Genomic DNA, 16,435 nt, shown 5'->3' on the forward strand with positions numbered 1-16,435 from the left:
TAATGTTGTACTTGTATGTTTTTGTCTGCTTGGAGAGTTTTGACTCACTTATGTAATGTAGCAGTATTGAAGAGTCAGATCTAATTTTACAGAGAATTATATTCCCACTTGAATGGTATTTAGTAATGGCGCAATTGCAGATTAATTGCTTGTTCATTTTAAAAGCCTCATTCAGCATTTACACAGATTGTTCTGATTTTTAATACCAGCATATGCTACGCAAATTACCTTTCAGTTATGAGTACAAAGACACAGTTATCAATTATGTATTTAAGAAATGAATAATCACGGAGTATTTGGTCAGTAGTGTATAAACGCCTATTAAGATGAATAGAAATGTCTGCCAATGTCCTCTGAACCAATTAATTGTGGCCTGCCTAAAAGTTATGATACATCACCAAATTTTGGGTCACTGCTATGGAAACTATGGTACTGATATTGACAGGCTATAGCCTGTGCAATGCAGGTAAAAAGAGAGGTTTTAGTGAAGATGCACAGAATAAGGGTGGAGCTATTGATTTATGTCAATATAGTAAGTGGGCTCTGGTCATAGTATGCTGTTCTGTTACGGTAAATCTCACTTATCTATGACCGGCAGTAATTACCATATGTGTTCCTGTTGAGCCTCCTGACACCATGTGACTGTTTAATGTTAATAGGTGCTGCATTTCATTATTAATGACTACTTACTTATTTTGCTAATAATGTCTAAAAGTGGGTTTTCTCAAAGTGATTGCCTGCAGGCACAAGTATAATTGTTTGGTTGACTAGCCTTGGTATGTGCTGAGTGCTGTACTTTATTGTAAACTGTGTATTTTGATGGTCAGGGATTCGGAGTGGGCACAAATGTGTGATTTTTGTTTCTTACTGATGTTGTCTGCTACAAATACAGATTTTAGTGCCTATCATTCATGACAAACAGTGTTTGTGCTCTCCAGTGATCACTACATCTTAGTAGTAATGCTTTGTTAAAAATCTATAGTCTTTTTTATTGTCAAAAAAACTTTTTCTTTCAGAAATCACCTCTTCAGGCTGCATTTGGAGGACCTCTCTTTAATCCAGGTGTGTGACTTAATACTTTCTTTCTTATCTTTCTTTCTCCCTCTGTCTTTCTCTTTGCCTCCCTCCCTCTCCCTCCATTCCATTCCCTCTACCTCCCTTGCTCTCATCCACGTTCCCTCTCTGTCTCTTTTTCTCTCCCTCTCTCTCCACAGGAGTGTAATTGTCAGCCGTGTCAGCTAGAGAACTGCACTATGAAAAGGGGAAGAAGTGAACATACCTTTAATTGTCAGTACTGAACTGAATGAACTTGTTTTGAGTGGTTTTTCACTATGAGTAAGCGTGCCAGTTCAAAGGAGTCACCCGTGGTTCATCATCTCCAAGCTGGGTGGCAAATAAAATGCTGTTGGATGTTAAGATGCCTGGCATTTGAAATTATTTTCACCCACTGATGGCATGTTTGTGGTTCACAAGTTGTTCTACTACTATACTCATTTTCTGACTTCTGACAGCTTGTTTTCAGTACACTTGCAAAATAGCTTTGACTTTTATTCTCTCTCTCTCTGTTTATTTATATATATATATACATATATATCCGTACGTATATACATATATATTATAAATATATAATTTATAAATATAAATAAATATATAATTGTGTAAAAAAGTTTTGATGTTGAGTTTGCTGTCAGTGAAGTTCTTTTAGCAGACAAGTCATCAAAATAGTACAAATTACATATTTTCCTGCAGTTCCTAACATCAAAGTGAACAAAAAAATGTTCTCCTTTCAACAGTGTTGTTTCTTGAAGCTGTTTCCCTCTGTGCTTTCTTTTTGAAGTGAGAATATTAATTCACAGGCCAATAGCCAATCATTTTTTGGTCTGCTTTGTTTTATTTCTTGAAAGATATTTGTTTGCTTTGTACTTTTTGCTTTTCTCTTTATATTCTCACTATTCTCTTTCTAAAAAAAAGGAAAGAATCAAGTTGCATTATGCCATATAAGAAAATATAAAGGCATAGACATGCATCAGTGTGGGTCTTACCTCAACATCCGCATGCTTAAATCAACACTAGAGAAGCTACTCAGTATGATATATGTTGAAAGAGACAGAGATAGCGCTTCTGTAAATATTTGTATTAGAGGAAAAATGTGCTCAATTCTAAGCCTCCATTAGGGAACGAAAGATTGGAGATTTGCAAAAGCACTCCAGTCGCTCAGTCTCTGGCAGGAGTCAGAAAGAAGGCCATGAGCCTAATGTCCTCTATCATGACTAATATAGCTCTGTGGATACTCCTCCACTTCACTTATATCTGTTCCCTTACTGCGGTACTGGACAGCCATGGAGTAAGATGGACCACTGTCCCACTGCCTTGTCAGCTGAGTGTGGGGCCAAGTGTTTGTAAATGTAGAGAAGTCCAAGGCAGCATGTGTGTTACCTCAACCAGTGGACAGTTGACATTGATCATTGCGCAATTGACAAGCCACTAGCTGATAAAACCCTTCTTGAGGTGCATGCAGTTAAGCACATGATACTCACCAGACAAACTGTAAATTCACGTGAGGCTGGCCGGGTGAGGGATGTCTGGCACTTAGCTGGAACGTGTGCAGTCCGAGAGGATTTAGCGCTACCTTTTTGTCAGCAGCTGATAGTTTTCTCAGTGTAGTAATCAGATGCTGAGGTTGATTAAAACCAACCCTGCTAGGGATTACCAACGCCCATCAATAACATTCTAACACCTTCATGACCCTATCTATTGCTCCTGATTTAAATTGAAACCACTATTTGTGCCTCTTGATTCACTGCTGTGCTGCCCAGACCTCTGCCAGCTGCACTCACCTTTGAGCCGGTAACTATTTTACACACTGCAGGCCACACAGTTCTGCAGTAAATCTGCGCCTGGAGGATAGACATGTCTTTCACTGAAACTTTGTGGTCTATCGGTTCCTGGCGCATCATTGGGTAAGCCTGAATTCTGTGTTGTCTGAAGAACCACGGCCACTGTTAAACCTGCCCTTACCTGGTGATATAAAACCAGTTGTGTTGTGCTTCTGCTGCTGAGTCCTGCACTGTGGTTCCCAAACAGTGGTTTTAAGCCCTGTCCCACCAACTTTGGTTCCACTTGGAGCTTGGATGTGATTTTCTTTTTGGTTTATAATGGACTTTTTTCTTCTTTCAACCCTACTGTGCCCCACAACCGAACCCCCCAATCCCCCAACCTCCAGCCCACCACTCCATTTCTGTGCACCCGCCCTCTTTGTGTCCTCACTTGGACTTAATGGTAGTTTTGCAATAGTCAATTAATCGCTCCAAAACGATTTGTTCTTTGTCTGTTAGTGATGGGGACAGATTTTTAATAAATATTGTTGACTCATTAATCTTTGAACAACACAGAAAGGTTAATGAAATCTGTCATATTCATCTTCATCCAGTTAACTGCAAGCTTACATTACTCATTGAGCTTTCCCATAAACAATTCATATTTTTATACCAGTGTGCATATTGTATGAAGGATGTGTTTGTTTACATTGCGCAGTGAAAGACTGCAATTTCGAAGCGTTTGAGTGACTACCCAGATGTCGGTGGGTTTGTGTTCCATTACGATTTGTCGCCCGGTGGAAAGCAGCGGAATCCTTTGATGGCTGGATGCAGTCAGCACGCTGGCTGTTCGTACGCTCGGAGACGAGGGGAGGGGGCAGCGCGGAGGGCCAGACCCGCAGTGAAAGGGCAGGGGGGGCGCGGCTGCAGCCTTTTGTTGCGGTCCACTGAGACCCTGTCCCCGTGCCCTCTGCATTACTCACCACACGAGCGTGCCACTCCCCCCCTCTAATCTCCTCTCCTCCCTGCTGACCTCTTTAGCTTTGATGCCAGCGCAAACTCTCACCCCTCACCAAGCTCAGCGACTACAGAGCTAAAGTCCATTTCTTAGACTTTCTGTCTTAGGAGACAGATTACACGTTTGCAGGTCCCTATTGAATTCTGCATTCATTGTTTCAATGTTTCACTACTAGATATTCATCTGGTTAAATGCAAAGTTGTAATTCTAGAATCAAGGACACAGAAGGAAACTTTAATTTGAGTTACCTCTTACATATACCTCTGCCATATAAAATAAAACCTAATGAAACAAATTATTGAACAAATTAGTTAAAGTCTGTCCAAGTGGGTGGTGGAGAGTTGCGAGGGAGGTGGAGGGGTAATGAAATTTACTGAAATTTAATCTGCCTTAAGTTTTTTTTTTTTTTTTTTTTTTAAACCACAGGTAGCCTAATACCTTTAGCTGGAGCCTTCTGAGTGTGTACTGAACACTGCACCTGGCGATCTTGAGCTTTGAAATTTCTTGCTTGGAATAACCTTGCCACAATATGTTTACTTGGCTCCACACACCTACACCTTACTTTTTTCTTCTTTGCCATATTTCTTGCAACTTTAGTACATGTATTTTACTTGAAATCAGGGTTTTTTTTTAAAAAAAAGATAAGATTTCAATCATTGTAACTCGTAGAACAGTAGAACACACATACTGATGTACAATTTTAACCATATATATGACCCACTGATATCCACTATCCCTAGTTAAACATATACAGGATTTGTTCATTTCAGTCATCCTCAGAATGACAAATTTTCATCCTTATTCTGAACACCAATGTTGAGAATGTTGATCGGTGTTCTGTATGTTCTCCCTGCTGAAGACAGGAGTCTCAAACTAGCTTCCATAATTTTGGAAGAAAAAAAGAATATGTAGAGCATGAAATCACAATCATTGCCCTTCTATTGTACATAAACCGAACAGAGGAGCTTTTATGGTCAAATAAAGAAAAGTGATATGTGGCATGTAATTATCAACAGTACTGAGTTGCATCTCATGCTAAAAGTAAACTTCTAAACTGCTGAAAATTAAGTTGTGATTAAAAGGCAAATAAAAAATTCTCAGCACAACATCACTGTGCAACAGATGCCCTTTGTTCATTAGGCACTATATCAAATATATAGTTTGCCTGAAATCAATGCCAGTCTGAGCACTCATATCATAATCTGCTCTCTCTCTCTCTGTCTCTCTCTGTCTCTCTCTCTCTCAAACGTCTGTGGATGCCATTTACTCCTCTGTAATGAAAACAATATCTGGCACGGTGGCAATTGTGGTGAAGCTGCTTCATAAAATTACTGAAAGGAGCAGACTGGATAGATCGAACATGACAGCGTGCGCTTGTTTTGATCGTGTATGGGGCGTCTGCATGGTTTATGTTTGCAATATGAAGCTTGAATCGACTGGTCTCGCAAAGTAATAACCTTAACCCAATTTTTTAAATGATGCTCTACTTGTTGTTTCACAATACAGACAAACCATTGCAATAATTTATCCTGAGATTTTCTTACATTTAATAAATATACTACTGTGTTCCCGTTTATGTGTGATTCTGCTATGAGAAAAATGGAGAAGAACAAAGATATACTGGGATCGCTTCATTTAATAGAATGAGAAACAGCAGCATAACTTGTTAGAAAATGTAACAAATAATGAAAGAACAAAGTAAGTGAAAAGTTTATTGTGAGGTTGGAGGGTAAACTGTGAGCGGGCAGAGCGTTCCATTGCATGGATCCTGGAGACTTGCAGAGGCGAGAGGTCATCCTGGCTGCCCCCACAGAACGCCTCTGAAATGGAGGCAGCATCGGTCCTCCTCCATTATACCTCCATTATGAAACATCAGACACATGCTCATCAAACGACATATCAAACAGCAGCTGGTGCATTATACACAGCACCGTCCAAATGGCTTCTTCTCTTTGTCTGTCTCTTTTTACACGGCATGGAAGCCATGGTCTGCACATCGAGAAGAGGCAAACTGAGATATCTGTCCGCATGCTCCGGTGTGCTAACCTCAGCTGGCAGAACTGATTATGGGGATGGCAGACAGAGCTGCCCTCTCCTCCCTCGTTACCTCTTTACCTCCCTTCTCCTTTCTTATTACTTGCTCGACGGAGTGTGCTATGAGGCGCTAAAGGGAATTAGATTCGGCCAGGTTGCGTGTGGCTGGGAACATTGGGGCTGGTCCTGTGTAGTCTGGTTTTTGTCCAAGTGACGATTGAAATCTGCCTCACTCAGCTGAATGCACTGTGAGGCACCCAGAATACCCAGCAGTTAAAGAATCTCTGGGCCAACAGCAGTACAGTCACGGAAGCATTGATTAACTGTACCGGTAAATTTGCAGTGTTTACACACTGTAACGTGTTATCATTCTGATGAATGAATAGTTCTTTCAAGCTCAATTTAGATTGGCATCTAGTCTCGGGCACTACTAAAAAGCAGCGGCTGGACAGTGATGAACCGCCATCTTGGGATAATATGCTGTATCTCCTAGAGAAGACATCCAGAGAGCCATAGCTCAGAGCTAGGTCAAAGAAACAGGTGATTGCAAATGTGCAACTTTTTTTGTTTTAGAGTGTATGGCCTGAATTAGGTTCACATGAAATTAAACCATCCTGGTAGAGGGTTAAGCCATCTCTTCTTTTTTAACTCAATGACTGTAATTGTCATACACACAGAGTGGGATCAGACTGCAAAAGTTAAATGAAATGATTTATTGCTGCGCTATTATCCAATGAAACGAGAGCCAGGGCCGGCCTGAAGTGCTGAAAAGCAATTTTCTCCCTGGCAGTTACAGACTGCCCCGGGTGATGTCGTGCGGGGCAGATCTCATTGTGAAACAAAATCAAGCCCTTCCAGACGGAGGAGCCTGTGGCCTGGCGGGACGCGGACAAATTGCGGCGGCGTCTCTCCCGCGTCTCCCGCTGGGCCCGGTGGCCTCCTGACCCCCGGCCCGCTGAGGAGAGCCGACCGGCGACCCGCTGGGTGGGGCAGTGAGCCTCTCACGCACCCCAGCCAACGCGGACGCGGGGAGCACGGATCTCCATCCGCGTCTTGCTGAGCGGGTTAACTGCATGCCGCGGGTTTCCCGCAGGGCACCGCTGCCCCTCTTGCCGTTACGACACGCGCCGCCTCCGGGCCCATATTTGCATTTCCACCCACTGAGAGACCAGTTATTCTGGTGATTTAAGTCTGTGTTTACCATCTGACTCTCAGAAATAATGTCTCTCAGCACAGTTTGAGGTGTTGGATTGTGCTTATTTGCACAATGGATACTCAAGATGCAGAGTAGAAACAGACTCTTATCCCGGATGAATGATATTATCATCTCAGTTGCCTGGAAGCCAGTATGGCATTAAGCACCAGTATGTCTGCGGTTGCCATTTGAGTATCTTTGAGATGTTTGAATGAGTTTTTAAAAATGTGTTATATATATATATATTATATGTATTGGAAATTTGTTGGCATGGGATACTTTATTTACATGTGATTATTCAATATCATGAAAATGCAACCCCATAATAATGATATTGTAATGTCATTATGCTGCAGTAAATCACCCATTTTAAATATCATCTCTGCAATATTCATTTCAAATTTTTTACATGGAATTTTTTGAAAAGCTATTAAAGTCAGTTATTTCTCAGTTATGCCATGAAGGAAAAGACCAATGTAAAAAGCGAGCATCCCACCCTGATGCTGCATGTCATTAGCTTCTCTGTCTCTCAGTTACGTGCTGGTAGTCAGACAATTACTTTGAGCTAATCAGCTGCCAGCAGAACACTTACACTTATTCACAAAGTCTGCTAATTGAATTGTGTTGCATAACGTGGTCATTTAAATGCATGGAATAAAGCGTATAAGTCGACATAACAACACAATAAATAATAACTTTGACAGTGCCATTAGGTTACCTCAGATAAGACCGTGTTTCCTGGTTTGTAGTAATGTGTTAATATTCAGTTAATAACTACTCTGTTGGCTTTTGCCATAAAAGCAAGTTCGCTTGCTCTCTTAATGAGAGGGCATACTTAGCTTGAAAGAAATTGCTTTAAAATATGGCTTTTTTCCAGAATTAAATTAATAAATTATGCATTATTTTGTGTCCAACTATTGCCCACACTTGTTTTGAAACACTGTTTTTGGCAGATATTGCGTACACTGTTTATTGTGTACAGTATAGCTTGTGACAATGGTTCAGGCTGGCAAATTGGACTAAATTTGTGGTAGAAGCCTGTTTGAAACATTTGCATTTTAATTGACTGTTTAAAGTGAACTTGCTCTGAGATGCACTCAATAATGGCAGGATTAAGGGGGATTATTATTAAAGTAGTTCACTGCCACGGTCAGTGTTTATGTGTATTAATCACTTATATTTATTTGAGGGAGGAATAAATGAGACAAATGGCCTTTTCATCTGAAAGGTGCATAGGCCAGCTTCATGTTCAGATTACATGTATAAAGTGACCCATTGCCAGATGGCCTTTGCCATTTTGGAAAATGCATTGTGTATGGCGTTCTATATATTCAAGGTTGCATAAACTATATTTTTTTACATTCTATATATATTAAAAGCTGTATACAGTACATGCGTTTGGTTGCTTGCACCATGTCTATAAACATGCCAGAATTGTGCTTTAAATATAGCATTTAATATTTAGTACGGTTCTTGTGAGCAGTGGCTATGCAGCAAGAAGAGTTAAAGTTAGAGATACATTATAAGTGGATTAGTATATGGAACAAAGCAGCCATTTTCTGTGTGGCCTACTCTGCTGGCTATGCATGGCCCCACCTGGTCGTGACAATAGAGCCACTGTTGTTTCAGAAAGCATGTCCTGGCAGTGGCCCAGTGGTGCCCGTCCTTCTTCATCCTCCTCCCATTGTTGGGATTTCAGGCATTCTGGGGTAGCGGAATGTCTGGCAGACAACACACTGTCAGATTTGTATTTATTTAAAAATGTCCCTTGTTTATAGTTTTTTTCCCCCCAATGTAAAACTAGAGCATTGTTTCAGAAGTGTTCAGCAAACAAAACTTTTCTGTTTCATTGGATTCCCGAACAATATCAATTTGGTCCTTTAACATTTCCATGAAGGCTAAAAATAAGTGACATTGTGTCACAAAAAAATTGACACAGGCTCAGTTGGACTAAATAGATCTTATGCTTCTAAATCATCCAGGTACATTGCTCCAATTACCATCCCATCTGCCAATTCAGTAGCAGCCCTTGTACTTTTTCCCACGGTGTGCAGGAACTGGTGCTGTGGGCTATGCATGGCAAATTGTGGTCACTCACTCACTCACTCACGGACGTCCTTTGAGGGAAGTTTTGTGGTACGCATGCGCAGGTGGTGCTTCGTTTAGTAGGACACTGCTCCTTTACATTATCGCCAAACCATGACACTTTTTCACACATGCGGTACCGACATGGTTAAGTGAACTACAAAACCTGTTTGTAGCTAGCTGCTCTCAGCAATCCAATTAAAGCTGTTAATACCTTTGATTCTTGTTAATTCTTTTCTCTGGTATAGTCTTGTATAGTTTCACAGTTGAGTTTACACGTTTTGCAGTCACCAGCTCACTTGGTGGCCATTGGTTTAGTGATTAGTCAGCTAGCTAGCCAGGCTTTTGACCTCCGCAAAGGTCAAAAAACAACATTCATATTTTAGACAATATATTTTATGGCAAAGGTCTGTGTTCCTGCCATTGCCTGAGTAACATATGTTCTCTTCTGGGTTCTTTTTTTATATATTAGATTATGTTCAGCCATGAAGGCATTATGGGGCTTCCTGGATTTCACCATTAAGAACACATCCTTTGGATGATATAGTGTCATGCATTGTTTCAAGAGGCCTGGTGTCCTCATTGTGTTGGAAGCTTATATCTTTAAATGGCAAGCCTCTAGCTGTCATGTCCATATGGAAGAGAGCTACATGGATCAGGTTTCCCTTCTCAACTAAATTGGGAAGCCTTATGTGAGAATGTGTTTTCTTCCTCTAAAAGTCGATTCCACTTGCTAAATTTTTTCATAAATATAACTACTTTTCAGATGAAACTCTGATGATAAATGTGTAATAGAGACTTGGGTGAGGTTGGTACTTTTCTTTATGTGCTTTGGGAATGTCCTGAAGTTTCTTCTTTATGGGACTTTGTTGTACCTCCAGTGTCTCATTTCCTTGATATAAGTCTCCCTAGGTGTCCTGCTTTATTGTTGCTAAGAGATGATTAATCTTAGTTTTTTTACTACTAATAAAAATGATTACTCATGTCTGTGCCCACAGCAGCCAAGAAAATAATTTTGATGAGATGGATGAGAGTTGTCCTCTATATTTGTAATTCTATTTAAATAACGCAATTATTTTAACTTTGAGATCTACAGCCAGAATTCATCGAGATAAGACAACAGTAACTTCCTGATCAATGGCCGTTTCTCTTATAAAACAAAGACAAAATTTCAGCTCTTGATTATCCATGCAATCCAAGTAAACTCCATGTTAATGATGCTTTTAATGATGCTTGTATATTAATTTATGGATTTGTGCTGGCAAATCTGCTGGGGTGCATTTTTTGGCCAATTTTGAATATTTTAAATGCATTCCTTTCCCTTATGGGATATGTTGTTGTTGTCGTTGTCGTTGTTGTTGTTGTTCTTCTTCTTCTTCTTCTTCTTATTTTTCTTTTTCTTTTTCTTTTGTTGAATATATGGATATAAACCAAAGCTCACAAAAGACAAATTCCCAAGAAAAGAAGATAGGACTTGCAGTATAGTAGATAGTGCACATCTATCTGGCTGTTGAGCACCTTGACATAAAACACTTACTGCAGGATACACAAAGTGGATCTGGGTCCTATTTGTTTCAGAAAATGGGATGCTGTTTCAGTGGAACCACTGCATTTGCAATATCAATAAAAGCATGCAATAAAAGCATAACTACATTTACAGAAAATGTTGCATGGAATGCGAATGACCAAACCATACTGATTCATCTGAAGGAATATAGAAACAATTGTGCTAGGGAATCATCTTCTGGTAAACCAGTATGCTGCTTACGCAGTGTAATTTGTGCAAACTTGTGTACAGTCACGCCCTTAATCACAATGAGTAGCACCGGTGCACGCTGGGTCTCTCCAGCGATAGTGAGCGGACTGTCTGATTTAAAGGACGCCCACCCCTAAAATAGCTGAGTGTGGTCTGGAATTTGAGCTGGCAGACCCACAGAGGAGAGGCCTGGTGCCAGCCGCCACTCCCTCCCACAGCGTCTGGGCCTCCGTGCTGAAGAGACGGGACGCGGCCGCGTACCACTCCCTCGCACAGCATGTGATCTCCTCCCTGTGACATGTTCAAAAGACCTTCTCCTTGAGGGATCTCCGACTGTCCTTAGAGACTCTGTGACTGTGCCCCCCTCTGCCCATACATCCTGCTCACTGCCCAAACGGGAGTGAGATGATCATAGGTGAGAGATCATAGGTGAGACAGGCGTCAGTATAGCTCAGTGGGTAAGGAACTGGGCTTGTAACCGAAAGGTCATAGGTTCAATTCCTGGGTAGAACACAGACGTTGTACACTTGAGCAAGGTACTTAACCTGCCTAGTATATATCCAGCTGTATAAATGGATACAATGTAAAATTCTATGTAAAAGTTGGGTAAGTCGCTCTGGATAAGAATGTCTACTAAACGCCTGTAATGTAATGTAAAGATCATTCTCCAGTGCCGCTAGGCAGCAGGGTCAATAAAGGCACTTTGTACTTTGCAGCATCCCACAGTATTGGCACAGGACCCCTGGTTCCCGGTTCTCATTTGTTTCACAGATTTCGGGAGATAGCAGGATGAATTGTGTTATCAGTCACTCAATTCCAGCTGCCTTTGTAATGGGCCTTGAATAGAAGGCCTTTGTCCCAGCACGCTCCTTTAACCGGCTATGTAAATCTTCAGATGAAATGCATTTCTTCCTGTCCACCTGAAGGCAATCATGGCTGGGCTGGTTTGAGTATGAAACTGAGATAAAATTCTATCTTGTAAGGCACTACTAAAAGAAAATATTTGAAGGCAAGCGGAGCAGCAGTGGAATAGAATTTCATGCTGGTGTCGTGGGAGTTCAGATATATTGACTATTTCTTTTTTTTTTATTTCCTGAATAAAATGGTCTTGGAATCCATCTACAAACATATCAAATGGGCATGGTTCTATTTCTATTTTGCAAAGAGGATGCAATGTAGTTTGTCGGTTATAAGCTGGCTTCACTGCTTTTTTGATTGGGAATATTTCAGTAGTCTTTTTAATAATGGTTTGTCAGCTTGAAATGGGTGGGCGTGTGGTTGCTGACACTTGGCAGAAACAGCGACGTGCTTCTCCACAGCTTGGGTAGCGCTATATAAATAAATAACCGGATCAGTGAAGTGGCCAAGAGGTCAGCTAAATGAAACAGGGAGAAATGGGAGCACATGCAGATATCCCCATCGGAGGGCAAGCATTGCATTTTGTTTCTTCATTCCTTAGCAGTGCTGAAATGTGAAAAGCATTCTCTCGTTCCTCCCACATAAATCACACTGACATTCACGTTGCCACTGCAATCCCTCTCATTCCTGGGCTCACTGAAAGCGTTTTTGTTTCCCTATCCAAAGTGACAGTGAACAGAATGCATCACATTATCAGTTTAAATCCATCTCCTTGCCTCTGCCTGGTTAATTTATCCACACTGACAATCTAAATGTGTGGTAAATGACATTAATGTATTTTTATTTATTTTTTCCTTTTGCCTCTTTTGAGACAGTGTGACTTAACTTAATGAGTCAGAGCCCTGATAGGTGTGTAAGATCCAGAAAATGTTTTACATTTTGAGCCAAAGATATTCAACTTCACCTTAGATGCTATTTGATATGATTTATTATGTAATGATAAATAAATTCAGGTAGATGATATAAATTCTGTATGGTCACTTTCAAATTTCAGCTATCCATCTCCTGGGGGAAATGGGGATGAAGAGTTTTGGATGAAATGGAATACAAAATGAGATTCTAATTGTTTGATCCAATACTGCTTTCAAGTCACTCAAGAGAATAGAACCTGTTTTAAGACTCCAGAGTCCATGCCATCTCTTTAAAACGTGCCAGAGGTTTCTAAAGGAATGATGCAATATAAAACTAGGTTGATCACAGGTTCAGGTGAAGTTCCATAAGACTTGCTTTATTGACTTGAATCTCTACACATTGAAGCATCATGAAACTGCTCAGTATCCATCCACTCCAATAAACAACATTTACTCGCTGTTGACCCCCAGAACAAACTCCACAATCAATAGAGATCTATTAATGGTCCCATAAATTCTCTATGTAGGGCCATTGCGATAGATATATAGTGGTATTATTCTCCACACTAAGTGAACAGTGAGTCAGACTCACAAATTACTGTTCACACATCTTTCTGCTACAGGAATTGGTTTAGTTGAATATACTTCATTTTATATAATCACCATTGATTGAGCAAATAGTAGCCAAATAATTAATTTGTAAGAATTCTGTTAAAGAGCCACATTATTTAATTGTAACTGACAGTGCATAAATGTCTTATTGAATTTTATTACAGATATCATTAGCCAATGTAATTTTCTTTTCCATGTCTGATTATATTTTGCTTTCTCCATCAGGGGGCAGAGTGGCAGTGCGATGAGTTCACCAAGGGAGCTTGCTTCAGCCGGGGAAAATCAGAAGTGAGTAACCCGAGCGGTATCTACAAAAGCCCTGGTACTGGAAGAGTGCCACTGCCTGTGGTGCCTCAAATAAATTTGGTCAGGTCTGAAAAGGCCATCTTTTTTTCATTCATTGTTCAAGTAATCCTGTTTCGAAGTTTTAATAGGTCATCTGTAAGAGAACCCTTGGACCTTTGGATCATTGCTTCTCATGTTCTGAGCAGAAGCAGGAAAACTGGGTGGTCACTACAAAAGCCCTGGAGCTGGCCTGTAACATCTGAATATATGTGCCTCTTATGTGTATACCATCAAGTCTGGCAGTCTTCTTTTGTTTTGATTGTTTAATTATGCCCTGTAGTCGCTTTGAAGTCGTCAATTTTTTGTAATCTCTTTTGAATCTGGGCATGCTTGTGCTAGGGAGGAGCGAAGACTGGACTTTGGCTTTTGTTCTCCGAACTGTTAAACTCTCCAGGATGTGCAGCCCTGCCACAAAAAGAATTGTTGCATAAACCTTCATTATGCCCTGAAGCACTGCTTTTACGAGACTGGAGTGTCTGACTTCAAGAGAAGACAACAATTAAAAGGCACCCATGAGCGCTCTATGACACAACAGTCTTCAAGGGCCGTTTTTCTCAGAAATGCAGCCAAAAGAAACCCCCACAAGTTATGGGTTCTCTATTGTCAGCGCATGGTTTCTGACTGGAGCGTAGTTCTGAGGCTGCAAGGCAGACGCTATGGTTACACATAGACTCCGAGGGTGACGGGGAGTTTATAGCCAACCGCTGTGGTGCCGATAAACAACCACAGAGCCTTCTCCGTCTGACTGGGCATATCTCAAACAATCTCAACCCCCCCCACCCTACCCCCCAAAATGGTGTCCCATGCCAGGGCCTCAGCAGCTGGCTTAGCTGGCTGCAGCAGGGTATCTGTGGGAATGCCTGGGCCCCAGCTGCCTGTCCTGTGCTGATCTGTGTTTGTGACGGCTGACTGGCTGAGAACAGTGCAGGATCCACCCAGTCCTGCTGAGCTGGCTGGACCGGAGGCGCCTCTCGCTTTTACCGTCCCCTCGTTTTCCAGCAGCGCCTGAGAGGGGGGGGGGGGTGCTGGTCTCTTCGTGCGCACCGGAGTATGCAAATCTGGGCTCGGGGGCAGGGAATCTGCCTTTCAGAACCACCGCGTTACCGTCAGGCCCAGCCCCTGGATGAGCCCCAGCCTCCTGAGCGCTAAGTGCCGCTGCCGTAAAGGTGCGGTTCGTTCCGCGGGCCCGGTCCCCTGTGCTTTCTTCCCCGCGTGCGGTGCGGTAATAGCCTCATAATGAGTATGGAAGCGCTGGCCAACACATAATCATCAGTTAGAATTACAGAATGCACTACCTAGTCCCGGGAGTTGTTTATTTTCTCTCGCGCATTAGAGTTTTTCTTGTCGTACATCAACTTTGTGAAGTTTTTCTTTTCCCCAATGCATGGTTTTATGTGAAATATCAGAGTGAACGGACTGTGGACTGAAGCAGTAATGGAGCAGGATGCTCTTGTTCATTATTTTCTGAAATGCAGTGTGTCAGCAGAGCTGAAGCTGCTATCGATGATACAAAGTCTGAGCATTTAACTGTCAGGCGATTCTCTCTTTTTCAACACATGAATCCTACCTTATAGGTATGTGTTTGAGGAGAGAATTGAGAGGTGAAATGGGCCAGATGAGGCTGAATTGGTGGTTTACTTTGATTTCAAGGCAAGCTGCTTCGTGTGACTGTATCTTATAGTACACTATGGCTCTTAGACATCTGTCAGAGCTTTTCATAAACAAGTTGTGATGCAGGAAGCAAATAAAACCAACATTTATTTTCAGGAAGTAAAATTAAAATGGAGCCAAATTACACAGACAAGTATAAATCAAGAATCCTTTTACAGTCTGCGTTTAGTCTGGAGAAGATGAATCGCTTTACGAGTTAACAGGCAACTGCTAGACTGGAAGTATAAAGCACGCCTCTTCCTCCTCAGCTCTGAAACTCCACTAAATCAACACTACCAGCTTGGATTGAGAACTTGGCTCACACTTTTCCAAGTTCTGAGCTCACATACTTTGTGAAGAGCTGGATTTAATGATTTAAGAGAATTGATGAAAAGTCTTGTTAGCATACATGTGTTTGACAGTATGACCAACTGTCTCTTGTGGCTAAAGCCAGGACAACGACTGTCATCTGCCATGCGGTAGTCTGTGTACCACATGCTGGAGAGGTGGTAATGCTGCTGAACACATTGTACTGGATTTACACTCCAAACTGTGTGCTCCAGCGTGTTTCTATGATTGATTGTTTTTTAGGTCATTCGGGACATTTTGCTGATGGTAATGGGCAGTTTTTACTATAAAATGAAAGTTTTGTCGCACAGAGCAGATCTTTCACTTGGAATCCTGTAAAATCCAGTCGAATTCCAATCTGAATTCTAGACTAAGTGTGTCTTTACCCAAGAGGCATTGAAATGAACAAATTGTGTTTTAGGAACCTATCTATACTGATAGATAATGGAACCAAGGGATATGTGCGGTATCAACATGCTCTCACAGCTTCCTATATCAAGGTTGTATGGTAGTTTCAAGAAAATTGCTTTACTTTTAAAATAATTTGATTAAGTAGATATTTCCTTTGCCTGTTATGTTCTGTCTATGCTGTTGTATTTAGAAAAAAAATTTTTTTAGCACTACTGAGTCTAACGTACTCTCACAGCTCCTCTTCTCTTTTTTTCTTTCTATTTTTCTTCTTTTTTTCTCCCTACAGGAAGAGTGCCAGAATTATATCCGCGTCCTTCTTGTTAATGGAGACAGGCTATTCACCTGTGGAACCAACGCTTTCACTCCCATTTGCACCAATCGCACGGTAAATGAAAA

General features: G+C 41.3%; 1 protein-coding gene across 2 annotated transcripts in view; it reads left to right on the forward strand.

Annotated features, from left to right (window-relative positions):
- The window catches only part of sema5a (sema domain, seven thrombospondin repeats (type 1 and type 1-like), transmembrane domain (TM) and short cytoplasmic domain, (semaphorin) 5A), a 100,766-nt gene that overhangs the window by 39,123 nt on the left and 45,208 nt on the right, over positions 1-16,435 (forward strand). For both annotated transcript variants that reach the window (XM_064333145.1, XM_064333144.1), the window contains exons 4-6: positions 1,017-1,062; positions 13,511-13,573; positions 16,326-16,424. In XM_064333145.1, the coding sequence (XP_064189215.1) occupies positions 1,017-1,062; positions 13,511-13,573; positions 16,326-16,424 (208 nt within the window). The remainder of the gene's footprint in view (positions 1-1,016; positions 1,063-13,510; positions 13,574-16,325; positions 16,425-16,435) is intronic.

This window comes from Anguilla rostrata, chromosome 4, assembly GCF_018555375.3.
Source record: "Anguilla rostrata isolate EN2019 chromosome 4, ASM1855537v3, whole genome shotgun sequence".
Lineage (NCBI taxonomy): Eukaryota > Metazoa > Chordata > Actinopteri > Anguilliformes > Anguillidae > Anguilla > Anguilla rostrata.